Source organism: Drosophila miranda, chromosome 2 (genome assembly GCF_003369915.1).
Source record: "Drosophila miranda strain MSH22 chromosome 2, D.miranda_PacBio2.1, whole genome shotgun sequence".
Classification (NCBI taxonomy): Eukaryota; Metazoa; Arthropoda; class Insecta; order Diptera; family Drosophilidae; genus Drosophila; species Drosophila miranda.
In genome coordinates this window covers 31,824,825-31,850,132 of record NC_046675.1, presented here as the reverse complement: position 1 = coordinate 31,850,132, position 25,308 = coordinate 31,824,825, and the positions used below count along the sequence as shown (strand labels likewise).

General features: G+C 44.7%; 4 protein-coding genes, 2 long non-coding RNA genes and 1 pseudogene across 6 annotated transcripts; 3 read left to right on the top strand and 4 right to left on the bottom strand.

Moving 5' to 3' along the window:
* Positions 1–299: 299 nt before the first annotated feature.
* On the top strand, positions 300–4,794 carry LOC117186916 (annotated as a pseudogene).
* On the bottom strand, positions 4,786–6,410 carry LOC108154966 (transcription factor Ouib-like). The gene is made up of 4 exons (XM_017285480.2): positions 6,094–6,410; positions 5,351–6,030; positions 5,165–5,293; positions 4,786–5,084 (listed from the first exon to the last, which is right to left on the bottom strand). Exons 1-4 carry the CDS (start codon positions 6,205–6,207, stop codon positions 4,958–4,960), a joined length of 1,050 nt encoding a protein of 349 aa, XP_017140969.2. The 5' UTR covers positions 6,208–6,410; the 3' UTR covers positions 4,786–4,957.
* Positions 6,411–6,513: 103 nt separating this feature from the next.
* On the bottom strand, positions 6,514–7,926 carry LOC108154965 (transcription factor Ouib-like). The gene is made up of 4 exons (XM_017285479.2): positions 7,714–7,926; positions 6,958–7,652; positions 6,772–6,891; positions 6,514–6,705 (listed from the first exon to the last, which is right to left on the bottom strand). The coding sequence occupies exons 1-4, from the start codon at positions 7,828–7,830 to the stop codon at positions 6,543–6,545; spliced, it is 1,095 nt and encodes a 364-aa protein (XP_017140968.1). The 5' UTR covers positions 7,831–7,926; the 3' UTR covers positions 6,514–6,542.
* A 7-nt stretch (positions 7,927–7,933) lies between these two features.
* Positions 7,934–9,319, top strand: LOC108154968. The gene is made up of 4 exons (XR_001775022.2): positions 7,934–8,187; positions 8,242–8,770; positions 8,827–8,943; positions 9,000–9,319. It is a non-coding gene; the product is annotated as an uncharacterized LOC108154968 (long non-coding RNA).
* Positions 9,320–9,765: 446 nt separating this feature from the next.
* LOC108154967 (HIG1 domain family member 1A, mitochondrial) lies at positions 9,766–10,878 on the bottom strand. Its single transcript, XM_017285481.2, has 3 exons — positions 10,690–10,878; positions 10,003–10,192; positions 9,766–9,821 (listed from the first exon to the last, which is right to left on the bottom strand). The coding sequence occupies exons 1-3, from the start codon at positions 10,778–10,780 to the stop codon at positions 9,800–9,802; spliced, it is 303 nt and encodes a 100-aa protein (XP_017140970.1). The 5' UTR covers positions 10,781–10,878; the 3' UTR covers positions 9,766–9,799.
* Positions 10,879–11,404: 526 nt separating this feature from the next.
* Positions 11,405–14,220, top strand: LOC108154964 (dihydrolipoyllysine-residue succinyltransferase component of 2-oxoglutarate dehydrogenase complex, mitochondrial). Its single transcript, XM_017285478.2, has 7 exons — positions 11,405–11,649; positions 11,982–12,088; positions 12,158–12,259; positions 12,415–12,975; positions 13,035–13,179; positions 13,386–13,691; positions 13,751–14,220. The coding sequence occupies exons 1-7, from the start codon at positions 11,566–11,568 to the stop codon at positions 13,883–13,885; spliced, it is 1,440 nt and encodes a 479-aa protein (XP_017140967.1). The 5' UTR covers positions 11,405–11,565; the 3' UTR covers positions 13,886–14,220.
* A 1,677-nt stretch (positions 14,221–15,897) lies between these two features.
* On the bottom strand, positions 15,898–24,347 carry LOC117186917. The gene is made up of 2 exons (XR_004471763.1): positions 23,775–24,347; positions 15,898–23,673 (listed from the first exon to the last, which is right to left on the bottom strand). It is a non-coding gene; the product is annotated as an uncharacterized LOC117186917 (long non-coding RNA).
* Between the last annotated feature and the right edge of the window lie 961 nt (positions 24,348–25,308).

Genomic DNA, 25,308 nt, shown 5'->3' with positions numbered 1-25,308 from the left:
GACAAAGATCCATGCTGATCTGTCCCTTTGACCCCCGGTATCCCGTTTCCTAGTATCCTTTCCCTACTCGTACGCGATTTAATTTTTTTATATAAATTCTTATCTCGACCATTTGCCAGAGCTCTAAATGGGTAGTAAAATATCCTCCATGCCCACACCCCGCCGACCAGAGACAAAAGCCGAAGCCAGCGCGTACTTCCTACTCCCGTTTAGCTAATATCAGCTCCTAGAACCTGTACGTTGTATGCTACAGGTAAAGACAAATTTTAAATGGAAATGGGTTCGAAAAGTCTGTCCCGATTTTATGGCAGACGTACAAGGTCTGTGCCAATCACAAAATCAATCGCGATGTTTCCTTGACCACACCTCTAGGGGACACGGAGCATAAGTCATTCATTTGGGCGGCCAACGACTTTGCCGATGAGGTAATGGTTCCCGAGATGTTCCTCGTGCGATTCAAGTCCCCCGACACGGCCAAAGAATTCCACGATGCCTACGCATTGGCCTGTCTGGAGGATAGCAAGGCAGCTATAACCAAGGAAGTCACTGTCCCAGTCCCCGCAGTGCCCAAGGCAGCCCCAGCTGCAGCTGCAGCTGCTGTCAAAGATGTGACCAAGAGCTTTGTGACCAGCACACCAGCCACCAATTCATCGTTCGGCAAATCCTTCGAGCCGACAAACATGAAGCTCTCGGAATCGCTAGCCGCTCTGGCTGCTCCAGCCCCCGCCAACCCTATCTCGTCGACGGTAGTGGCCAAATCTCTGTTTGGAGGACAGCTGCCTGCAGCTTTTGCTTCTACAGCTGTGGCATCGACTCCGACGGCAACCGCAGCACCGACAGTGCCGCCGTTTGCCAGCTTTAGCTTTGGCCAGAAGGGAGCAGGGCCAACGGCTTCGCCGTTCGGCAATCTGTCCTTTGGTAGCCTGTCGTTTGGCAGCGTCTCGGCCGTCAACAATAATGAAAACAGCAACAACAGCACGCTGTTTACCACGGCACTGATTAAGGACACCACCCTACAGGGAGAGCAGCAGCAGCAGCAGGAGACCGAAGCCGATGCCGAAGCCGAGGATGAGTACGAGCCGACGGCACAGTTTGCCCCAGTGATCCCCCTGCCCGAAATGGTGAAGGAGATCACGGGAGAGGAGGACGAGGACGTGCTGTTCGAGCATCGGGCCAAGTTGTTGCGGTATTGCAAGGAAACGAGCGAGTGGAAGGAGCGCGGCCAGGGAGTCATGAAGATACTGCGCAACAAGCAGGATGCCAGCAAGGTGCGCCTCGTGATGCGTCGCGAGAAGGTGCACAAGACGTGCTGCAACCAACGGCTGCTGCCAGAGACCACATTCAAGTATCTGGTCAAATCCACCACGGCCCTAACCTGGGCGGCCCAGGACTTTGCCGATCAGGAGCTGTCCGAAGCAACGCTGTGCATCCGATTCAAGAAACCCGAGACATGCAAGGAGTTCCTAGATGCGGTGCTAAAGGCACAAAAGGAAATTACATCCTCCTCCACCAGCAAGAAGGATCAGTTGGAAAAGAAGACTGTAGCAACAGCAACAGCAGCAGCAGCAGTTCCCAGCAAAGGCTTTGGCGATGCCTTCAAGCCCAAGGCTGGCAGCTGGAGCTGCGAGGCCTGCTACACGAGCAATGGCCACGAGCAGCTGTATTGCCTCTCGTGCGAGGGTCCCAAAGATGCGACAGTGCCGCCCAAGCAGTCATCAGGCTTGGATCAATCGAATGCTCTCAATCTGTCGACCAGCAGTGCGAGCAAGTTCTCATTTGGCTTTTCCCCCGCAACAGCAGCGGCAGCACCACAAGCACCAGCAGCTAACCTTTCTTCGGGCTTCAGTTTTGGAGCCAAGGCAACGGAGAAACCAGCAGCAGCAGCTGCTGCTCCAGTGGCAGCCTCATCATCAGCTCCTGCCAAATTGCCTGCACCCGCATTGACGTCAGGATTTGGCGATGCATTCAAGCCCAAGGCTGGAAGCTGGTCCTGCGGAAGTTGCTATCTGAACAACACGGGAGATTCCCTCTACTGCAGTGCCTGTGAGGCGCCCAAGGATGACACAGTGCCCAAGAAGGAGAGCAACGCCCTAGGGTCGTCGGGTATCGTGTTGCCGGCAACCACAAAGTTTAATTTCGGCTTTGGAGCAGCTCCAGCTCCAGCTCCAGCTGCTGCAACACCAGCTGTTCCGGATGGAGGAGTAGAGGCACCCAAGAGCGTCTTTGGATCTGCCAGCTTCAGTTTTGTGCCCAAAACGTCGGCGCCGGTAGCAAGTCTTGCGGCTACCCTGGGATCGGGCACCTTTAGCTTCACGATGCCAAAGCCCGCCCAGCAGCAGCCCAAGAATTCCGACGGGGGAGGCGATGATAACGCGGAGGACGATTACGAGCCGGAGGAGGAGGAGAACCAGGCGTATTTTGCGCCAGTAATCCCATTGCCGGATAAGGTAAGATAAGGCGATTAACTGATGAATGTTTCCGACTAATACTAATCCAAATGTGTGCCTTTCAGGTCGATGTCAAGACTGGGGAGGAGGACGAGGAGGTGCTGTATGTGCAGCGGGCGAAACTGTATCGCCTCACGGACGAGTGGCGGGAGCGTGGCGTGGGCAATGTGAAGATACTGCGCCACAAGCAGACGGCGAAGCTACGAGTGCTGATGCGACGCGAGTCGGTCTTCAAGGTGTGCCTCAACCACGCCCTCAACTCGAGTGTGGCCTACAAGCCCAAGGACGAGCGGTCCTGGCTGTTTGTCGTGAACGACTACAGCGAGGGCGAATCCGTCAACGAGCGGTTCACGTTGCGCTTTAAGAACAAGAACATTGCCGGTAACTTCTTGAAGGTCGTAAATAGCGCTTTGGGTGGCACCGCTATGGCCATCGTTGAGGAGCAAAACACATCTGCGACTCCTTCAACTGGCGCAGCTCCTCCACATTGATTTCCCAGGAGGCCAAAGCCCTGGCCGATAAAATGCAACTGGACAGTGAATTCTTTACGGGATCGGACTGCACAGGCTGTGTGGGATGCGATCCAGACAAGTTTGTCTGGTCAAACCAGACTTCAACCTCAACCACAACCGTTGTCGATGATGTGGACCCACCTCTGCCCATGTACTTGCCAGCCCTTAAGCTACCGCCTGCCGCAGAGCCCGCTGCTCAATCTCAGCCAGCAACTCCTCAGTTGGGAGACTCCATCATTAGAGCCAGTTCCCTGGCGAGCGCCAACAGCGGCAGTTTTGGCGGCTTTGGCCAGGCAGTGTCTGCCAATTCTACGGCGGCTCCTGCTCATGTTGCGGCCAGCAAGCCAGAGGAGAAGAAATCAACGAATGCATTCGTTTTTGGCACCACAGCAACAGGTAAGTCTTGAAAACTATGTCCAGCACTACCTACAGATATGCATACGTGCAAATTTTCACAGAAAAACCAGTCTTCGGCCAGACTACAAACCTGTTTGGTGGCGCCAAACCTCAGCAGCAGTCGATCTTCAGCAACGCCCAGGGCAATGTTTTGGGTTCAATTTTTGGCAGCGGCGTTGCAGAGTCCAAGGATCAGAGTGCCAAATCCATATTTGGAGGAGTCGGCACCACTCCCGACGCCCCGAAATCCATTTTCGGAGGAACAGGCAAAGTGGAGCCTGTGGCGGCGGCGCCCAAGACTATTTTCGGAGGAACAAATACATCGGTGTTTGGTAGTGGATCGTCTGGCTATGTTTTTGGTAGTGGTGTCGCCACGGATGCTCCCGCTTTTGGCAAAAACGCCCAAAGCATCTCGCTTGGTGATCTGGGAAAGCAAGTCACACCCACAGCCCAAAATGCTGACAAAGAAACGGGAGAGAACAACACCCCCAAGTCGGTATTCTCTCTGGCTTTTGGTGATACAAAGGAGGCTTCCTCGCCTGCTACCCCTGCTGGTGCTGTGCCAAATACCCATTTCGCGGATCTGGCTGGTGCCGATGATTTTGCCAGCTTGTCCGCAAAGAGTCCGGGCGTACCCATTGGCTTCAACAAGTCGTCCGGTAGCGGGGGCTTCTACAATCTCACGCACCAGAACGACTTTAAAAACTTCCAATCGCCGGCCCCGCTAAAGGGCGATGACCACAACACGTCGGGGGCGGATGGCGATGGGGACGCCACAAACGATGATAACTACGATCCCTACTATGAGCCAATAGTTAGTCTGCCCGATGAGATCGTTGTGAAGACGGGAGAGGAGGATGAGATTAAGCTGTTTGGCGAGCGTTCGCGGCTCTACCGCTTCGATACGCATACAAAAGAATGGAAGGAGCGAGGTAGGTTTCGACACACTTGAACATACAACATTCTCGGATCATTATTAAAATAATCCTCCTCTTTGTGCAGGAACGGGTGAGCTGAAGATCTTGGTGCATCCACAACTGCAGTGCTACCGCCTGCTCATGCGACAGGAGCAGGTGCCCAAGGTGTTGCTCAACATGAAGATCGGCGCCAGCTTGAAGATGAGCCATTTGAATGAACAGAAGAAGAGCTTTTCGTGGTGCGGCCTCAACTATGCCGCCGACGCGGAGGGAAAGACGACAACGGTGGGAGTTGTTGAGCAGTTGGCCTGCCGGTTCGGTAAGCAAGAAATAGCGGATCAGTTCTTGAAGATGGTCAACCAATGCATACAGCGCGCCAGCGAGGCAGCAGAGCACGAACAGGATCAGGATCAGGAAACCTCCGAGACTGAGGATTAAACACTCGCGTTACATAACAGAGTTTATAAGATAGTTATTTCGTAATCTGTTAAATAAAATCATCATTTTCATTCATTAATGTAAGCAAATTTTGTTTGCGACATTCCACATGCTCGTGATTTTTACTATAGCATGAGGTTACAGCTTAAACTGCATGGATAAAATGTCCATTACTCCTGCTCCGCTTGAACAGAACTTAAAGCTGCAATCGATCGCAGTTTAACGTAATTAGTTTTAGTGAAACATTTCAGTTGGTATCCAATATTTCGGGCTCGGTATTTGTTCTCTCTTCAGTCTTCTTTTTATGCGTTTTCGAACGAAAATGAGTTCTTAGGTTGGACATTCGATAGAAGGCCACATCGCAGATCTCGCAGCTATTGGAAGTGGGATGCAATAAAATGAGGATTAACTATATATTTGGGTGCAAGTAGAAGTAGAAGTTAGATTGCCTTACCGAAATGGACGATCGCCAGAGTGCACGACTTCGTGCTTCCTCAAGTTGCTCATGCTGTTGCACCTATGATTGCAAAAGTTGCATGCATACGGCTTATCAGTCCTTTCTGTCTTGAGCCCCTCGTGAGTCCTGAATAGCAACAGAATCGTGAGGGTCTGTTTTTTTGGAAATTATTGAATGGATTACCTCTGATGGCGATAGCGTTTATTGCTGCACACAAAGCGTTCATCACAGTACTTGCAGGCGTACGGCGCCTCTCTTCTGTGCTTCACGCGGATGTGCATCTTCAACAGAAACTGGCTGTACCCCTTGTGGCTGCACTCCGGGCACTGAAACTTCCTTACACCCGTGTGGCGCACCAAATGCAGATTCAGATTTCCCTTGTCGTTAAAGTGCTTGCCGCATTGATCGCAAATATAGTTTTGATTAACTCGATTCTGGCGCTTTCTTCTCTTTCTCTCGGCCTCCATGGCGGCGGGGGGCTCCGCAATTACCTCAATTGACGGAACTGGTGCTGCAACTGGGGAATGCGCTGTGTCCACCGAGGGGCTGTCGCAAGAATTGTGTCGAGAGGAATGTTTACTGGGAATTTCCTTGTCTTGAGATCTGGTCGTAGCTTCGATTGTTATTCCAACCACGGGCTTGGCATCTGAAAGTTGATCTTCCTCTTCACGTTTTATATCATTCCCCAGGGGATCGTCTAGATCCCTTTTCAGGTCAACATCATCCGACGGAGCCACCTCGCTTCTGCCCAGCGTCAGCACATTGTGAGTCCTGATGCATCGCTCGCGGAACAGCATGGCGGTGTTCAGATCCATTTGGCAGATCTGGCATATATTCCTGGGCATATCCAGCTGGTCAGTGATCTGCCAAAAGTAGAGGCTATAGGCAAAGACCGGCCAGAAAACAATCAGGAGAGACCCACTTACCCAGATGCCAGTCAGAAACGATATCTTCCTCACAATATCGTTGTCCCCTTCAAACAGATTTGTTGCATTTAGGCTGTACACTGTCTCGCCGCAGGTTCGACACCGCAGCGACATTTTGGGCGCCCAATTTACCCTCCAAGCAATAAAGTTGTATTCAATTTGTGTTTTTAAGATTTGTAAATATGCCCATTTTATGTGAATGCCTGTTGCATTGACCGCGTGGCATGGTGACTGGCAAGCGCGGGCGCCATAATTAAATAGGGAAAAAAGGATAACTACACAATCATTTGCTCATGGCTTGTATATATGTGATGCTAATTATGTGAACATAGAAACATTAAATTTGTTTAGATGCCCATTAATGACCTGCCCGCTTATTATAATTGCGTTGTTTTTACGGCAAAGCAAAAGACTACGCAATTTGGCGCCAAGAAAAGTAGTAGATTGTTTTATTCATTAATAATAGACTCGGTGAAATCAAAATCAATTTCATTGTCTGTTTCTTCGTACTCGCAGGCATCATATATGCTCGCCCTAGTGCGATGGTACTTGGTCAAATAATGACCTCTCAGAAATATGGCCTCCTTGAACTCCTTGTCGCAAATTTCGCAGCTGCAAAAGATTAATTTTTGAGTCAGTTTTGATTAATTTCTATAGTTTTGTAAGTTAGAAACCCACTAATGTTTGCCGTTTCCTCCTCCTTTATGTAGCAATGCGTGCTTTGTCAGGCCCACTTTGCTCACAAATCGTTTGCTGCACAAATTGCACACGTATGGCAGATCGTTTGAATGGTACCTCCTGTGCGACCAGAAAAAGGATTATTGGAGTGGAAAACATCATATATGTGTATAAGGCAGTGCTTACCGCTCATGCCGGCATCGACTGGGACTGTTGTTGAAGGCCATACCGCAGTATTTGCAGAGGAAAGGCTTCTCCCCCTTATGTTTGACGCGAACGTGCATTTTGAGCTGGCGAGAAGTGTAGAAGTACGAGCCGCATTCATCGCAAGCAAATTGTTTTTCCGAGTGTCGGAGTTTGTGATCTTTCATGTTACTCAGGTCGTTGAAGGCCCAACCGCATTGGTCACACACATATTTCTTCTCCGGACAAGGAATTCTTTTTCTTCTTTTCTTTTTTGGTGGACCAGGTTTATCCCGCAAGTCTGCTTCTGCTTTTACTTTTGCAGAAGTGTTCCTTGAGTGGCTTTGTGTTTCAGAATGTGGTGAAGTCGTGGTTGCTACTGGCATGCGGTAGCGCTTAACTACTACACGAGGGTAATCGCTTCTTGGATTCGGGACAATTTTCTTTACTTCTTTGGCATCCGATGCACATAACACTTGTGATTTTTTGTCCTCCGCCCCGGAGGGCTCAGTGGGCAACACATGTTCATCCAGTGGGTCCTGGGCGCCCCACTTCGTCTCGGCATCGAGTGATTTTGCAGTCTTCATATACAGATGCCTCTGCGTTCTTAGGCAACGCTCCCGGAAAACTACGGCCTGGTTCAGGTCCAGCAAACAGCAGGAACAAATATGCATTGGTAAATTTTCACTGAACACCAACTGCAAGTTTAAATTGAGTTATTTTTTGGTTTTTAAAAGTAGCTCTCGTCTCGTGTCTTACCGCGAGGCCAGTGAGTTGCTTGATTCGCTGAAGTATCCCCGAGTTTTCCTTGTCGAAGATGTTCTTCGGATCGGAAATAAATATCTGCTCGCCACACACTCTGCATTCCCAATCCATTTTAGTAATTTTTTCAGTTTTTAGACTTTTCTTTTGCAAACAAATTGCTTTCCATGACCACTGTGTACACACAAAATTCTTTGAATAACAAAAAAGAAACAGCTGGGCGGCTTTCTTCTTCTTCTCTGCTTGTTGATTTGCCATTCAACTGGAAGTTGAACAACTCTGAATACCAACAATTTGTTTCCAAATTATATGTGGACACACCATGCTAAAGATATCGATGCTAGTATCGATGGTTCTGCGGAACAGCTGATAAACTATTAAATAAATTAAATTCAAATATGGCCGGGATCAAAAAGGATCACCAAAAGGACACCAGTGCCCCCAGGCACAGTGGAGCGTGAGACGCTGATTGTAAGTAATGAAATGTTTCAATGGAATGGGCCTTGACTTGTATTTTCGTTCCAGCAACGTGCCATCAAATGGACCATATCTTTGCACGGACACCCGGTCTTGCAGAAGCTTCCTTAAGTGTCTCGGGTAGCACGAGCGCGTCTACCTTGAGCGCTCCCTTCAGTGTCTCGGGTAGCATGACCGCGGCTCCTGCTATTCCGTCGCCGATCACGAGGCGGGCTCCCTCAAGTGCTGCTCCTAATCTCTTCGAGATAGAGACATTACAGAACGACGATGAGCAGAACCAATCGCGAAGGTAATGAGAAGGGATCGCAGAGCCCGTAGAAAGTCAGTAGATTTTCGGAATCCCAACGACAAACCCCCGATATTTTCGATTTGCAAAATGGCACCCGTGCTCACCGGGCACCACCGGGCTTTCATGCCCCTCGCGGATTCATCCCGGGACAACTCCGGCGTCATTATAAGGCCGGACTTTGACGCCTGGCACCAGCTTCACAACCTGAGCGACTGCAGCTGGGCGAACATGTCGGTATGAATGCGGAAAAGATTTTCGATACTGTAGCGCCCGCAGCATACACGAGAGGTAAGTAGGTCCTACATCGGTTATCCTCTTGTATAAAGTACTTCCCTTGCACACAGGATTCACATGGATGACAGCCAGCGTCCATTCCGCAGCGAATATTGCAGCAAGTCTTTCGTGACCAGGGCAGACTGCAGGTCCCATCAAATACAACACACCATGAGCCGCGAGCACAGGTAGCAGCCGAACTTCAATGCTTAAATGAAGGTTTATCAGTAATCCCATCTTTCAGCTGCCACATCTGCAGGCTAAGATTTAAGCTAAGGAAGCATTTTATGGCCCATCTGAAACCAGGGGTCCACAAAACCCTGGAAGCGCGAGACAAAGGCCCACTTTCCGTTGAATCAGAGTATTTCCTAAGAAGCCTATAACGCCGTCTTCTGTTCCATGGGAAGGACATTTTGCGACCAGAAGAATGCGGTATCCAATGCCAAGATGTTTAAGCCCCTTGGTGATTCATCAGACATATGATTTTATATACATATACTACATATGTTATATAACCCAATAAAAAACTGGGCACTCGTGTGGAGATCTCAGCATTTCATCGCAGACTTTGCCCTTGTGAAAATGTTCCATGAAATCAGCAGCGTACACGTTCCCGAAATGAGGGGCTTTTACTTTTGCATACATTCTAGTTTGTTTTGTTTATTTAATCATATTATATCATGCGAGAGGTAATCATAATTTTCTTTTGTCTGCCGTCTGAGGAGACTGTTCGACTGTTGTACAATTAAACAAACATTATCACAATCTTACGCAGGTATACAAGACATTTAGCTAGTTTAAATTTATCGGGGCAACGTGCACTAGCAGAGACTGGAGAGTACTGGCTAGTGCGAGCGCCCGTCTCCCGATGGAGAGCGTCATCGTCAATCGGTGTAGGTCTTATGATGATGCAATAAATATATGTAGTTACAATTCGCTTAGGTGTAGGATAAGGTGTTGGCCAACGAGTTTCCCAAAGTTGTTCGAAGGGGGTTTTCTTGGTTTTTATGTGTGTTTAAGTGGCCGCACAATCAGAAATGAGCTTTAGTTAGTCAGTGGCTTGGAACTAAAATGAGAAATCAAAATGGGGGGAAGGGTGAGTAACATAAAACGGTGGGTTGATGAGAAATAAGTATTCAGCGACACACTGCGAATTGTGTGTGGGGTTTGTGTGCCAGCGACTTATGTACAAAAGACAAAAACTATAACTACAGCTACGATTAACTAAGTGGGAGGGCTGGCATTACTTTTCCTTGGGCTCCTTATCGAACAGGTACTCCTTGGCCATTGTGTATGCCAGTCCCGCTGTTAGACAGCCCACGACGGTACCCTGGGCCGCCACACGGAGCTGCATCAGGAACACGCTGGTGCTCATAGTCCCACGGTGCTTGTACTTGTAGGCGCCAATCAGTCCTGCCGCCACGAATCCAGCAATGCCTGTGGGTGAGTGATTAAAACGGTGATTTCGATTAACTTTTGTTTCATTGCATTGTTGTTGCTACCCGCTGCCCACTACCCACTAGAGTCTAGCGACTAGACGTTAGCGTCTGCTGATAAATGCCAGACGGCTGTGCACACACACACACACAGATGTGAATTCTAGCACGCGCCAAGGTTCACGATGGCAACGTCACGGATGTGCTAATACCATTTCCCGTTGTCTCTCTCTGCTCTATTCCCGAAATTACTGCACAACTAATAATTGTTGCATCATGCCCTTTCCAGACGAACCGCGGTAAATTAACCGTTATGTCACTACCTATCGTTGGATCTGCCCACTGCTGCTGCTGCGGCTGCTAACCTCAACGCACAAATTACATGGCCAAGGTCAAGACTCATCTATCTTCGGTGCACGCATTATATTTTTATCAGTTTGCACCAAAAGTTTCCACCTGTCGTCACGGATGACGGTACCGTGCGTTCGGTTTACTCACCGACTAGCATAAACGGCGATTCCTTGGCCTTCCTGGCTAGTTTGTTGGACTGTTCAGCATCGTCCTCAACAAAAAATGATTTGGAGCTCATTTTGAACGCAGGTATTAATTCAGGTTTTTAATCAAACACAAAATTCGAAGGGATATAGATTCGTCTGGCCAGTGATGACAATCACACCTAATCACACCATTGCTTTCGATTATTTAGGGTTGCATTTGAAAATCATCCGCTAAATACAGCCGAAAAACTCTGTTTGTAGCTACAAATTGTGGCTCGAAAAAATTAACTGATTTACTATTGAAAACGGCTTTTTATACAACAAAACGCATCTTAATTGCAAATGCAAAAAAATAGACGACTTGTTGATGCATTAACATATAATTGACACCGTTAACAGGGCAAGTTCGACTTTTCCCTTTTTTACAAACAATTTTTTTTTAACACCAAAAAAAATTTGCTTTGCCGTTTTGCAGCCGAACCAGTTTTTTAACGTCAGATTTAGCTTTTTTTCAAAGTCGAAGACAATTTTCTCGACGCTGGGAATAGCGCTGTCAGCGAACTACAACCCGGTAAACAGTTTTAGCTTATGTAATATTACATTTATTTAATTTTGTTGCAATAATTAACGTAACTGTTTAGGTTTAAGAAATTTCTGTTAAATACAGCTGTTTTTTTTAGCTTTATTTTATTAAAACGTACTGGCAACACTGGCTCCACATGACATAAGAAGCACTGGTACGGGACTGTCGAAGGGATCTGGCTATCAACGTTGCTTTGCCGTTAACCGCAGTTTCATTGAAGATTTTCTCGAAAAATTGACGAGTGTCCTCCACACACACACATTTTCCCAGTAGAGACGAAGCGACGTCGCAGCGATGACGGGTATAATTTCCATAATAACGAGGCGGCTGCCAAACAGTTTCCAAACCATTGGCCTGCGCGCCGTGCGGAGTTCTGAAGTAAGTGCAGTGGGTGGCCGGGGGAGTTGCTGGCGATTCCTGACGGGGGGGCGCGGCTCCTGGTAGATGTGTATATGGAGACCGCATCATACTCGCCACCGCCGACGTCACTGCTGCCTGCTGGCCGGGCCAGTCAGCTCTCCCAATGCGATTATGTAATTGTGTGTGTGTGTGCGTGCGCCGCTGAAAAAATGGTAAAATGTTTGCCCAGCACGGCTGACACGGGCCTTGGCCCACAGCTGACACAAGCCGCACGGCACACGTGATATGACTGACGTTCGCCGCAGTTGCTCCTGGTTGTGCAATCATTGATTTTTACTTTTCCTCCCCAGCTGAAGCGCTGCCTGCGACAGTATTCCCGTCTTGTTGCCGTGTCTGTGGCCAGGCAGCAGAAACTCCTCAACCAAGATGCCAATCTACGCTGCCAGGAAGTCCCGCGGTGAGTGCAATCGCCGATACTCAATCCCGGAATGCGATGCTAACTGAAACTCATTTCATCACTGTCTAGGGCCATTACATGGCAGGGCTTCCACACCACCTCGCACCTGTGGCAAGAGCAGTCGGTGAAAGTGCCACCATTTGCCGACTCGATCGCCGAGGGCGACATCAAGTAAGTTGGGTCATTGACGTGGATCGAGCAACAGGTTACTTAGTCAGAGACCCACAGCTAAGCAGCTGGCCAGGGGACCTGTTGTTATGCCGCTGATGATAGCGTATCGCAAGATTAGCACTGCCAATGCCAACACAAGTTCTCACTCGCCACAGGTTCACATGCAAGGTGGGCGACTCTTTTGCCCAGGACGAGGCGGTTATGGAGATCGAAACCGACAAGACGACGGTGCCAGTGCCAGCTCCGTTTGCCGGCCAAATCACCGACATTCTGGTCAAGGACGGGGACACCGTCAAGCCTGGCCAGGAGCTGTTCAAGATGAAGCCGGGTGCGGCGCCTGCTAAGGCGGCGGGTGCAGCCGCACCAGCTCCCGCTCCAGCTGCCCCCAAGCCAGCTCCTGCTGCCGCCGCTCCTAAACCAGCTGCGCCAGCACCAGCTGCTGCCCGGCCGCCACCACCGCCACCAGCAGCTGCTCGTCCGCCACCACCACCACCAGCGGCTCGCCCCCCACCGGCTGCTCCTCGAGCTGCCGCGCCTCCGCCAGCTGCCCTCGCCCAGGTGAAGCTGCCGCCTGCAGATGGCACCCGCCAGATCCTAGGTACCCGCTCCGAGCAGCGCGTCAAGATGAACCGCATGCGCCAGAAGATTGCGGCTCGCTTGAAGGACGCCCAGAACACCACAGCAATGTTGACCACCTTCAACGAGATCGACATGAGGTAATGTACAACCGAAAGAGATGCTTGTCACGTGCCCCAATTAATTCTCTCCATTGCAGCTACGCCATGAACTTCCGGAAACAGAACCTGGACGCATTCGTCAAGAAGTATGGCATCAAGCTGGGCTTCATGTCCATCTTCTCCAAGGCCAGTGCCTATGCGCTCCAGGACCAGCCCGTGGTGAACGCTGTCATCGATGGCACGGTAAACACGCCCATGTCCACGCACACGCCCCTCTCCTCGCTGCTTGCTTATCGGTCGTGACGTAGCCTTATCTCGGCCAACTTGTCACTTGTTTGTATGCTTTGTTTATGCAACTTCCCGTGGCACCGATAAGGAGACGACGTCAGGCCTGATGTAGCGCAATGTTTTCCCTTTCAATTGAATAATCCCTCTGCTATGTGTTTCAGGACATGGTTTACCGCGATTATGTGGACATCTCGGTGGCCGTGGCCACACCCCGTGGACTGATGGTTCCCGTCATCCGGAATGTGGAGAGCATGAACTATGCCGACATTGAGATTACATTGGCCGGTCTGGCCGACAAGGCCAAGCGCGACGCCATCACCGTAGAGGACATGGACGGCGGCACCTTTACCATCAGCAATGGAGGAGTTTTCGGCTCTCTGATGGGCACGCCCATCATCAATCCACCTCAGAGTGCTATTCTCGGCATGCACGGCATCTTCGAGCGTCCCATCGCCGTCAAGGGAGAGGTAAGATTTGCATTTCCCCTAATGATTACCGATAGATTGCTAATGCATTTCAAAATCAGGTCAAAATTCGTCCCATGATGTATGTGGCGCTGACCTACGATCACCGGATCATCGATGGACGCGAGGCCGTTCTGTTCCTGCGCAAGATCAAGGCTGCCGTGGAGAATCCTGCAATCATCGTCGCCGGCTTGTAGAGAGAGAGAGAGAGAGTAGAGTGCAATATTGTCAAGTGCGTCCACGCTCATCCGTTGATATTAGTCGTCTCCGCAATACGAAGCTCCCTTTCGGTTATTTATTATCTTATTTTCGCCAAGGTCACAAAACGATTTCAAATTGCATTCGATATGCACCATCAGAATTAGTCGAAATAAAAAATGGAAAAAGTGGATTTGTTTTCTAAACACGCTGTTTGCCTATCCCTACACTCTTGCACTCGCACTTTGTTCCCAAACATTTGATGTTTATCCAAGATGCTGAAATGCAATAATGTAATAAAAGCGATCACGAATATCGACCAACCTCAACAAAACAAACAATCTTTTCACTCGACGAAGATCCTTAACTTGATCTTTTTGTTTGGGGAGTGTCTAGGCAAGGACTGTGACTCTGTTGCGGAATATGTTCTAGAGAATATATTATAATATATTATAGAGCACAGACGATCCATGTGAGTCAAATAATACAAAACTTTGATTTGCTGTAGAAGAAGAATGGTGGCAGCGCCCCTCGGTCGGTTGGACGGGAGGAGGGCTACGTTCCTGCCTAGGATCACGCGCAAGAGCCTTCTGCTGGTGTCGCATGATGGTGCAGTCATTGCATATCAACGTCCAAACACCGAAGGAGTTAGTTGAAGAAAGCTCAATAGTATCTTTGGGAGAGAGTAGACTTGAGGCTGCCACCACGATGAAAGCCCCTTTTAGCCATGGAAAATATTGGTTTTTAATGATACAAGCATTGCCGATTATGTACATATGTATTTGTTCTATAATTTTTGTATACATGTATTCCGGAATTCCAAACTAATTCTTTCCCATTGGGTTGGAATTCTTTGCATTGTTCTGTTGACCAGTGTTTCGCAAAGTTGATCATCAGATGGTATTTCGCTAATTGATTGTAGTAATAAATAAATATGAAATCAACATTATAACATTATAAACATTATACCTCTAAAATTTCTTTATTTGATACGAGGAGGACCTATTCCGAAAGCTGTAGACCATTGAATGCCACTTCCATCCATGATGGAATCCTTAAAGAATGAATCTGTGTTCCTAAAAAGTGTGTAAGAAATGAAAAAAAACTCTGATACGAGGAGGACCTATTTCGAAAGCTGTAGACCATTGGATGTCCCTTGCATCCATGTTGGAATCCTTAAGGAACGAATCTGTGTGTTCCTAAAAAGTGTGCAAAAAAAGAAAGAAAAACTCTGTTTTTTTTTGTTGGTTTTGTTTTGTTATTTGAGCAAATTGGCTTGTACAATTTTATTGATTTTTTTTTTTGTTTGTAGTATTTTTCACTAATTTTAAGAGTATTTCTAATGGTTACAATGTTGAGTGTTTTGTTTTGTGTTTGATTTCAAAAAATAATTCATACAAAGTAATTAATTTTCTTTTGTTTTTTGAGGAGTGTGTGTTGGGGTCACATCAATATTATTCGAATGATACAATTTACTTAAAGAGAAACAATATATGGTATATGCAGTTTTGTTATAGATCTTTCAAAGATGGGGATTAACACAGTTTTTGATTTTGGTTTGATTTTGCTTTTGCTTTTGTTTTGTTTTAGTGTCTTCTAGATGCTTTTGCTTATCACAATTTATGGGGGGTGTCGAAAGAACTGAAATCGTATCTGAATCGGAATCTCTACGAAGATAATGATAGTAGGGAGAATATCGAAATAAATAATATATATAAAATAGGTCACTATACGTGAGTGTGTGTGTGCGTGTGTGCGTTTTGGGTGTGTGTTTGTGTGCATGATTGTTTACATAAAAATCATATAAAAAATGCAACAATCGTTTCGTCTAAAACAAGAATTGACATTTTAGGCAAAAGGATTGGCATTATCTACATTTAGTTTTTGTTTTTTTGTTTTTTGGGGCCCTTTTCGATGCTTAATTTTTTAGCTTAACTAAGGGGATACAGAGTGTAGTTACATTTGTACGATTCACGCTTAATTATTTAGATATCTAATTGCTGTTTTCTGCTTTTTTTTGGGGTCTAGATAGGCCTAAGCTTCGTGCGTTACTGAATCAAATTTCTGATCATTTTTTGTTTCAGCTGACCAAAGGGTATACATTTTGGGGGGAGGTACTGGGGGGGTCTGTGGTGGGTCATGGGTCAGTCAGTCCTGCACTTGGGTTCCGTGCAAGTGCAGCACTCTTAGGACTAAGCAATTACACTAGGTATCCCCACCTTGTGTCCGAAATGTGTTCTTCCTTTTTTTTGTGTTTTCTATCTCTCTGTTTGTGCACTGTATCTATCTCTATCTCTCTTTTTGTCTCTCTCTCTCTATATATTCACTATGTATATCTCCTCTAACTGTCTCTCTCTATCTTTCTAAGATCTCGTATAGATCGTGGGTCGGAAATGGAGGGGTTTTTATATGCCTTTCAATAGAACTATTGTACAAGATTCCATTTGCTACTCTTCGTGGTTGCTACTCGCGTCTGCTGCGCGTCTCAATGATGTTGCAAATTTCCAAATTGCCCGAAACGTGCATTTTCCTAGCCAAAAAAATTTGGAAGATTTGCTTCCGATTTTCCTGTTCCCCTGCTGCTGGTTTTCTATGTTTTCTGGTCTCCGGATGATGATGGTTTCATAACTAAATTTCTGGGCTGGATTGTCGCCGTGTTGTGTCTGAAGGGGGTCGGGAGGCGGGAGGGGTCTGCTGCTTCTAAATGTTCGGTTTTGGCCTCGGCTTGGATGTTGTTTTAGTTGGTGTTTTTTGCTGCTGCTGTTAGTACAAGTCGGAAATGTGTAATTTCATAAGACGGTTTTTGCATTTTCTTGTTGCTTTGCTGCCAAGTCTCTAGGTGGTGTTGTTGCTGGTGGTGTGTGTCGTCATCGTGTGGCGATTGACTGGGGTGGTGTGGTGCGGTGTGGTGTGGTGTGGGGCGGGTTCTGGTGGGGTGGTGGCGTTGGCTGCCGCTTGGCCTGGCAACTTTCGCCATGAATTTATAAATCAAAATGCTCTGCTCTGCCTTGCTGTCTAGTGGCCATTGAGTGCTGATGCTGCTGAAGTTGGGGCTGTATGCTGTATCTGGGAAAGGGATTGTCAGGATTGGTGTCTCTCTTCAGGGTCTGCTCTTGGGCTGCTGCTGGTGCTGGTGCTCCCCTGCCCCAGGCCATATTTTATTTATTGATGGCAATTATGCCTCGACCTCGACTATTGCCAGTAGTTTATATAAATTTGGAGTTTTGTTTGATGTGCTTTCAACTGCATGATGCTCTGATGCTCTGATGCTGATGCTGCTGGTGGAGCTCTGAATGTATAGACGATGATGGTTCGAACTTTTGCCAAAAGAAACCTCTCGCCTGACCACAATTTGAAAGGTCTGAACGGTAGCTGGGGCTGTGTCTGGAGTTTGAGGCGGGAGGTGGCGGGGTTTTTGCGTGTGACACTCGTCTCAAAAATATTACTTAAAGTTCTGCTGGGTGCTGGCTGATGCCTTCATTTTGTTTGCGTTTCTGATTCTGATTTTGATTTCGAATTGAATTTGGGTTAAGTTGTAGTTTTCATAGTTTTCATAGTATTCATCTTTGTATTTATTTTGTGTGGCGGCCTTCGAGCGAAAGTAATGCTCTTGAAGCCTCTCTCCCGGGAGGCCATCAAAGTGGTCCATCTTGGGCCTTCTGTGGCGGTGTGTGCTTGTGCTTTGGGTTTTATAGTTTTTGAATTTTGTTTATGCCTTCAACCCCTTCTTTTTCTTCTTCTTGTTCTATGCAAAAAGTTCTTTGAAATCGCGTGTTCTTTGTCTCTGGGTCTGGATTTTGCTACTGATTCGGATTCGGATACCGATTCTGGTTCTGGTTCTGGTTTGTTTTTGTGCGGAGAGAGCTGGGAATTGTTTTGTTTCGCTGTGATTTATCTGCCGCCCTGCCTCTCGACTCGACTCGCCCTCGGCCGCCATTTGTAAGATTTTGGGCCAGAAAAGTTGCCAGCATTTTGTGGCGGCCTCGGCCTCCCTGTCGCTCGCGTCTTCTGCCTGCCACAGCGCGCGGGCTCCTTTTTGCTTCTGACATTTGTCGCATTAAAACTTCCGCAATTTCTTGTAATTTATAATCCTGTCTTTTTGGAATTTTGCTGGAATTTCATAATTTCTTCTTTTTTTTCGGTTTTCGTTTTCGTTTTTGGTTTTGTTTTTGTTTCAGAACTGTCCGCGGTAGTACTTAATCATCATAATGTGGCCATAATTATGCACCGAAGGATTCTTCGTGAATGCCGGGACTTTTGTTTTCTTTTGTGGTAATTTTTGTATATTTTTTTTTGCAATTTTCAATTTGATTTCGTTGTTGTTTTTGGCTGGTTTCGGTTTTTTTTGGTATTTTTGTGGACTTAGATGATATCTTTTGAGTTCTTTAAGGTTATTTTGAGCTAAAAATCGGTTTACCTGTTGTTCTAAGTGTTTTTTTTTTTTTTTAGAAAGCATTAAATTTAAGCTGTATTTTTGAATTTTGTGGCCGGTCAGTGGTGGAATTTTGTTGGAATTTCGTTGGAATTTTGATGTGTGGCTTTTCAGATTTTGATGATTGCCAGAGAAAGCCGAAAGTTGTAAATTTGAATTTTGGATTTCTAGGTTTTCAGTTTCTAAAATAAAATAATTTAGATAAAGAAATGTTAATACGAATGTCGAGACAATTGAACTTCTTCGGACTTCTTCTAAATAATATTTGGAATTTGGATATTTTCTTTTGGATTTGGATATTTTCTTTTTTGAATTTGGATATTTATTTTCTTTTAAAATCTATTTTTTAATTGTCGTACTCTTCGGAATTTGGATATTTCTTTTCTTTTAAATACTATCTTTCAATATTTTACTTTTTGAAAATTGAATATTTTGGATATTTCCTGCTTCTACATACTATTTTTGAATTTTGTACTCTTCGGAACTAGGATATTTCTTTTCTTTTAAATACTATTTTTAAATGTTTTACTCTTCGGATATTTGGATATTTTCTTTTTTTGGATTTGGATATTTCTTTTTTGAATTTGGATATTTTTTAATTGTTTTACTCTTCAGAATTTGGATATTTATTTTATTTTGCTTTTTCTTTTACTATCTTTCAATATTTTACTCTTCGAAGATTGGATATTTTGGATATTTCCTGCTTCTAAATACTATTTTTGAATTTTGTACTTTTTGGAATTAGGATATTTTCTTTTTTTTTGGTTTGGATATTTCTTTTTTGGATTAGACATGAAAGATTGATTGTTGTTAACTATTTGATTGCATTTTTGATATTTCTTTCGTGCTTGATATCTTAGCTTTTGAATTTCTTGAATTGCAGCAAATAAATAATATAATTTGAGTGGGAATTGTTCTATCATAATGAATTTCCTAGAATTTCATAAGAATTTATTACCGGACTTTGGTTCAGGAAGCATCAAATTTGTTAAATACTTTTGTAATATTTGAAATGAAATTTTGGAATTTAAAGTTGGATAAAAGTTTTTCCAATGAAATAAATGAAAATGAAAGTCTAAATTTACTTTTGATTCTCTTTTTGGAATGTTTTTAGTTGTTTTTTGTTTGTAATTGGATCTTAAAAAGTGTTTGAAGGATGATTTTGATGATGTATTTTTGATTTAGTTATAATAGTATTTTTAAAATTGGATTCTTTTGTCTTTTGTGGTCTTTTTGGTTATTTTGTGTTTTAAATAAAATTTTCTTGAGTTATTTGGTATTTTAAAAAATTTTCGATACAAGGAATTTGTTAAAAATTAATTTAAACTCTTTTGTTTCAAGGAATTGGTTAAAAATTATTTAAACTCTTTTGAAGCCAAATAACGAATGTTTTGAAATGTAACCATAAATAATAATTTAGGTTTGAAAAATGTTGGAGATGTTTTAGATCAAGAAGATATTTCAGAAGAGCTTAATATGTTTCAAATAAGGAGATAGGTTATTGTCTTGAAGGTTAATTTAGCGTGTTTCGAATTTGAAAATTCTTTCGTAATGGAACTTGCTAAAGGTTTATCCCAGCGATGTCTAATTTGGAATTTCAACATTACCTTTGGAGAGATTCTTTTGCTAAAGTTTTATCAGCTTGAATTTGATAGTATATTTTAGAGCTTTGCTTTGTTCTGGTGGGAATTTGAATGGAAAACTTTAAAGTGAAGTCTAATTAAGAATTTCATTCGAATTTGCTATACTTTTCAGAATTTGATTTTCTCATGATGAACGAAAGTAAAATCTAACAAATCTGTTCATTGAAGTCTTATCGAGAATTTGGATGGAATTTTTATCAGGACACTGTCTTAAAATGGTTGATTTTGGACTTTGTTTATTTTGATTTTGGATTTAGTTTATTTTGATGTTTGATTTTGATTTAAAATGTATCCTAATTTTGAATTTCTTTCATAGTGCTTTTGTTTTATCTTTCGGTTATTTTTGATTTTAATTTCATGTGTATTTGTTGTTGATTTGCTTTTTGTTGCTCAGAATTTATCGAATTAAATTTTATATATTTATTTTCTTGTTTTTAAGCGAATTTCTGATTTTTTTGTTTATTAATTTTGCTTCTGGTTTAACTTTCTATTGCCTTCTACAAGTGGGTCTAACGGACTAAATATATTTATAAACTGCGAAAGAGATATCTAATTAAATTTTTTGATCATTTTTCAAAGTGTATTTCAAGAATATTTATTCTGATTTGGAATTTGAGTGCCTTTCTATCGTTTTGAAGTCTGAATTTGGTTTTGGAATTTGTGTTTGAAGTGTACGATTTTTGGTTTGAATTTTCAAGAATTGTAAACCTTGGAATTGGGAATTATATTCGATTGAAATTGTTTTTGAATTTTGTTGGATAATTTTTCAAGTGGATTTTTGAATTTAAGGAATTTAAATCTTTTGATTTGGAATCGATTGAAGATGTGTTTGGAATTTTCTGGATATTTTTTTTTTGGTATCTTCTCAAATAGATTTTTGAATTTAAGTCAATTGAAATTTTCTTAGGATTGTTTTGGATTTTGTTGAATAATATCTCAAGTGGATTTTTGATTTTTGAAGTATTTAAATCCTTGGATTTGAGATTTGGCATTGATTGAAATTGTCTTTTTGGAGTGTTTTGGATTTTGTTGGATAATTTCTCAAGTGGATTTTTGAATTTTGAAGTATTTAAATCCTTGGATTTGAGATTTGGTATCGAATGAAATTGTCTTTGGATTTTTTTAGATTTTGTAGGATAATTCATCAAGTGGATTCTTGAATTTAAGGAACTGAAACCCTTTGATTTGGGATTTGGAATTAATTGAAATGGCTTTAAATATTTTTTTTGATAATTTCTCAAGTGGATTCTTGATAATCTTTCTGATTTTGAATTTGTTTGAAGATGTTTTTCCTTTATAACTGATTTGTTTGTCTTTTCTTTCTGATTTGTATCTCTAAAGTATAAAGAATTGAGGTTTTTGAATTTGGTTATGATTTTTAATGTAGTTTTTGAGGAAAGAGAACTTTGATTTGAATAATTATGATTTTCCTTTGTAATAGATAATCTTCGTAGATGGTGGATTGTGTTTTGTGGGCTGTTCCCATTTGTGTTCCCATTGAATATTTTCGCTAGCCTAATCGTTTAGTTTTTGCCCTTTGCATATGCTGCCTGCCTAAAACTTTCTTTTGGGGTCAAATCTGGAGTCCTGTGTCAATGGCCAAGAGACATTTTGGGTTGGTGACTGGGTGCTTGGGTTTGGGGGATTAAAGATGGTTGGTTCTTTCACTTTTATAGGGTTTTGGTAGTGGCTTCGATTTGCTGTGCTGTGCAAATTTCCATCAACATTTCTTGCGCATTAAATATTTCTTTGGAATTTTCATAAAACTTTTTTCGATTAAAAAATGCCGCAAACGCCTTTTGCTTTTCTTGATGAAAATATCAACGAAATATTGAAAGCGCCAAGAAATGTGTGAGTAAAACTTGGATTTGGGTTCTCTGATATTTTCTTTTCGCGTGTCCTGTGGCTATTTTTTTCTGTCTTTTCTTCTTGGGAATCGTAGAAGCAGCTTCCTTTGCAGCCATTTTATTACCAAAGGGGTGTGAGTGTATTTGAGTGTTTGAGTGTATGTGTGTGTGTGTGTGTGTGTGTATGAGCGCACCCCTGCTTGTGTGTGTGGGCTAAAGTGTTGTGTGTGTGTGTGTGTGTGTGTGAGGGACCAAAGCGGTGGTTGATTTAATGGTGTGTGCCTGGAAGCTCTGGGGCATTCGAAACTGTCGTCTTTTTTCTGAGACGTTTGTTTGGTTTGGTTTAAGATTTGTGGTTAAACTAAGGATTTGTAAGGACGAAACGCGAATTTGGAATTTCCATTGGATTCGATTTGCGTTTGGACACAAAATGATAAACTATTGCATAGTGTGTGTGGATTTTAGATGTGGCAGGGGGGCGGATCTTTGCTCAATGATTCCTTGGGTCTTTAGGGTGTGGGGGTGGGGGGGTGCTCTGGGGCTCTGGAAATGAAGCCTTCTGCGATGCCGTAGAAGAAGAGTTTCTTTTTTAGTGGGGATTTTGACTGTCGGATTGATTTTGAAATTTATGCTTTTTACTGGCTGTTTCTGCTGCTGCTGTCAAAGGTTCTACCTCTGCATCGGCCTCAATGAGAGGCATTCAATTTGAAAGAATTTTTTCACTTTTCGATTTGGATCCTTTTGAGTCGTGAACTTTGGCTCTTCCTCGAAACCTGTGGCAGAAGTTTAGGGTCTAAACAAAAGTCGAAACATACTTGCAATGAAATGTTTTGTGCCGCCATCGGATGAGGTGAGCTCTCGCTCTCTTTCTGCTTTCTGCTCTCTCTCTGTCTCTGTGTGGGTTGCGAATGTGTGCGTGAGTTCTGCTTAGGGGGTGTGCGCCTGTGTGTGAATTCGCCGCAGGAGCGCCTGCTTGGGGTGGTAATGCTTGTGCGTGTGTGTGTGTGTGAGTGTCCTTCCTGTCGAGGGGTTGCATGGGGCAGCAGTCACTGCCCCTGCTGCTTAGATATTCAGCTAAATATCTAGATACTCGTCGTATCTGTGTGCGGCAACGGGGGCAGGCAGCTTTTTCCCCTGCGAAAGGGGAGCGCTGCCTTAGATAACGACATCGCTGCCTCTGCCTCTGCTGCTGTTGCTGCTGCTGCCTCAGTCGCTGCCGTTCGCTGCCTTTTGCCTCCTTCGGTCGCCTTCAGATGCTCGATCCTCGTCTGGGAGTGGCCGGCTCTCGATGTCATCATCATCAGCGATACAGCGATACAGCGACACAGCGTTGGCGCCTTCTTCTGAATTTGCCCCGAGCTGTCGTTGTGTTTGCGTTTTGGTTTCTGGTTTCTTGAATTTCGGTTTCCTTCCTTGCAGTTTCTGCCTGGACTCTGAGTGATTTGCTGGCCTCGATTGCTGCTTGGGGCACAATGCTCCTCCTCTTGGGGCGGAGGCGGCGTTGTCGGCGGTGCTGTTGGTGGCGTATGGGCGTGGCAGTGTCTGAAGATGCCTGCAGTTTGGCTTTGAGTTGTTTTTGAGTTGAATTTCGTTGAAGATTTGAATTTCGTGGCGGATCTGGCGATGTGGCGGCACTGGCGGCCCCTTTTTGTGGCTTAATCGGTGGAGAATCGGTGGATGAATGGATGGCGGCCAATGGTCATTGCAGTAGAGAATTATGAGCAGTAAACACTTGAGAATTTTGTTGAGTTTCATAACAATTTTCTCGTTTGGAATGGATATGGGTTTCGAGATGTCTTGCGATCCATAATAGTGGCTTCTCTCTCTCCGCTGTACTTCTGTTCTCCTGCGTCGGCTTGGGGTTCCTAGTGATAAAAGAGAGGTGATGAGAGGGGGAAAGTGGCTTCTGGAAAGGCTTTTCTTATATCTACATATAGTATATCTTTTTTTTACGATCTTTTCTTACCTGTAAGATATAAAAACGATATTATTATCACTCTTCACTTTGCAGATTTTTGTTTTGCGTTTTTTCTTTCCAATTGACTTCCAGGTTTTGTAACGATTTTCTTTTGAGTTTTGTGAACTTTGGGAATTTTGTTTTTGATTTTTTCGGAACTGCTTTTTGTCTTTGATTTTTGTGGATTTTTGTTTTAGTTTTTTGTGTTTTTTCTTTAGGTTTTTGTTGTTTATACTTTAACCATATTCTCACGAAAATATTGTTCGTATTTCTTGGAGTTTGGATGCGTTGTTTTTTTTTTGGTGTTTTACAAGTAATAAAAATTAATCTGACTTTCGGTTTTTGTGAATTTTAGCAACTTTTCGACTGAATTTTGTTGGTATTTTGTGTTTCTGGTTGGTTCGGGATCGGAGGGATGTGTGCCGCATGCAACAGCCTTCCTAGCGCCGCCTGGACATGGCGGTAGTTCCAGGGAATCCGAGTGGTCCTCCTGGTCCTGTGATGCTGCTACTGATGCTCCTGCTGCTGCTGCTGCTGCTGCTGGTGATCCTCAGCGTTTGAAGATTGAAATGAAACTGATTGATTCTCCGCAGCAGCCGTGGCTTATATACCCGGCAGGCCCGCCAGATCCAGTCAGCATCCAGGCAGATCGGGCGATCGTAATCGCAGGATGCGAAAGCTTTGTCCATTGTCTGCCCTCTGCCCGGATGTGGACAAAGGAGTCCGTCCAGTCCCTTCGGGCACACAAAGGAGAGCGCAGGCAGGCCTCGAAACCCTCGAAAACCCGTTACGCAAGTTTATTATAGAAAAACCAATGCCGAAAAGATTGGAAAAACGTTGGCATTGTCGGATCGGGTGGTGGTTCTGGGTGATTTTGTGGGGTGGGGTGGGTCGGATCGCAGCATCAGGCAGCATCCGATGCACACCTGGCGGCGGCGGGTCCTCGGTCCACGGTCCACGGTCCAGGGCTGAAATGCGAAAAAGCTGCAGCCGCCGCTCCAGAGAACTGGTTTTTGCAGCGACTGGACTCTGGGGTGATCGCCTGGCAGATCGGCAACATCCTTGAATATCCTTGACCATTTGAACTGCAATTGTCTGGCCCTGGCCGCGGCTTCTGATGGGAAAAAGTCCTCATTTGAACTTGTTTTTCCACACTCACGAATTGCTTTTGAATCGAAACAAGTTTCGGCAGAATCGAGCGGAATTTGTCGTTCATTAAATTTATGGCCCCGCACAGGTCTGACCAAGAGGAAGGGCAAACGAGAAGCGAAGGACATTTCTAACCCAGATTCTCCATGTAATCCTTGCCCCCCCACCCTGCCCCATTCGAGGCATCAGTCGCATCATCCGCTCCAAATGCTCCACAAATCCCGTCTCCCGCTTGTGGGTCAAACCTTTTTCTTCGGGCCGCCAGACGGCAGCCGGCGGCAAATGTTCCTTCCTCCTTTAATTTCCATCTGTTTTTTCGCATCTTTTCGCATTTTGCAGTTTCATTTTGGATTCCATCTTTCAACATTTCGGGGCATAGCAACAAGTTAAGGGT

Coding starts and splice junctions, on each gene's coding strand:
- LOC108154966 (XM_017285480.2), bottom strand. CDS start 6,207: ATGTCGCTGCGGTGTCGAACCTGCGGCGAGACAGTGTACAGCCTAAAT. Junction 6,031..6,093: donor CGTTTCTGACTGGCATCTGG/GTAAGTGGGTCT, acceptor TACTTTTGGCAG/ATCACTGACCAGCTGGATAT. Junction 5,294..5,350: donor AAACGCTATCGCCATCAGAG/GTAATCCATTCA, acceptor GTTGCTATTCAG/GACTCACGAGGGGCTCAAGA.
- LOC108154965 (XM_017285479.2), bottom strand. CDS start 7,830: ATGGATTGGGAATGCAGAGTGTGTGGCGAGCAGATATTTATTTCCGAT. Junction 6,892..6,957: donor AGTCGATGCCGGCATGAGCG/GTAAGCACTGCC, acceptor CTGGTCGCACAG/GAGGTACCATTCAAACGATC. Junction 6,706..6,771: donor GGAGGAAACGGCAAACATTA/GTGGGTTTCTAA, acceptor AATCTTTTGCAG/CTGCGAAATTTGCGACAAGG.
- LOC108154967 (XM_017285481.2), bottom strand. CDS start 10,780: ATGAGCTCCAAATCATTTTTTGTTGAGGACGATGCTGAACAGTCCAAC. Junction 10,193..10,689: donor ATCGCCGTTTATGCTAGTCG/GTGAGTAAACCG, acceptor ACTCACCCACAG/GCATTGCTGGATTCGTGGCG. Junction 9,822..10,002: donor GATAAGGAGCCCAAGGAAAA/GTAATGCCAGCC, acceptor TTCTCATTTTAG/TTCCAAGCCACTGACTAACT.
- LOC108154964 (XM_017285478.2), top strand. CDS start 11,566: ATGACGGGTATAATTTCCATAATAACGAGGCGGCTGCCAAACAGTTTC. Junction 12,089..12,157: donor CGCTGCCAGGAAGTCCCGCG/GTGAGTGCAATC, acceptor ATCACTGTCTAG/GGCCATTACATGGCAGGGCT. Junction 13,692..13,750: donor CCATCGCCGTCAAGGGAGAG/GTAAGATTTGCA, acceptor TTTCAAAATCAG/GTCAAAATTCGTCCCATGAT.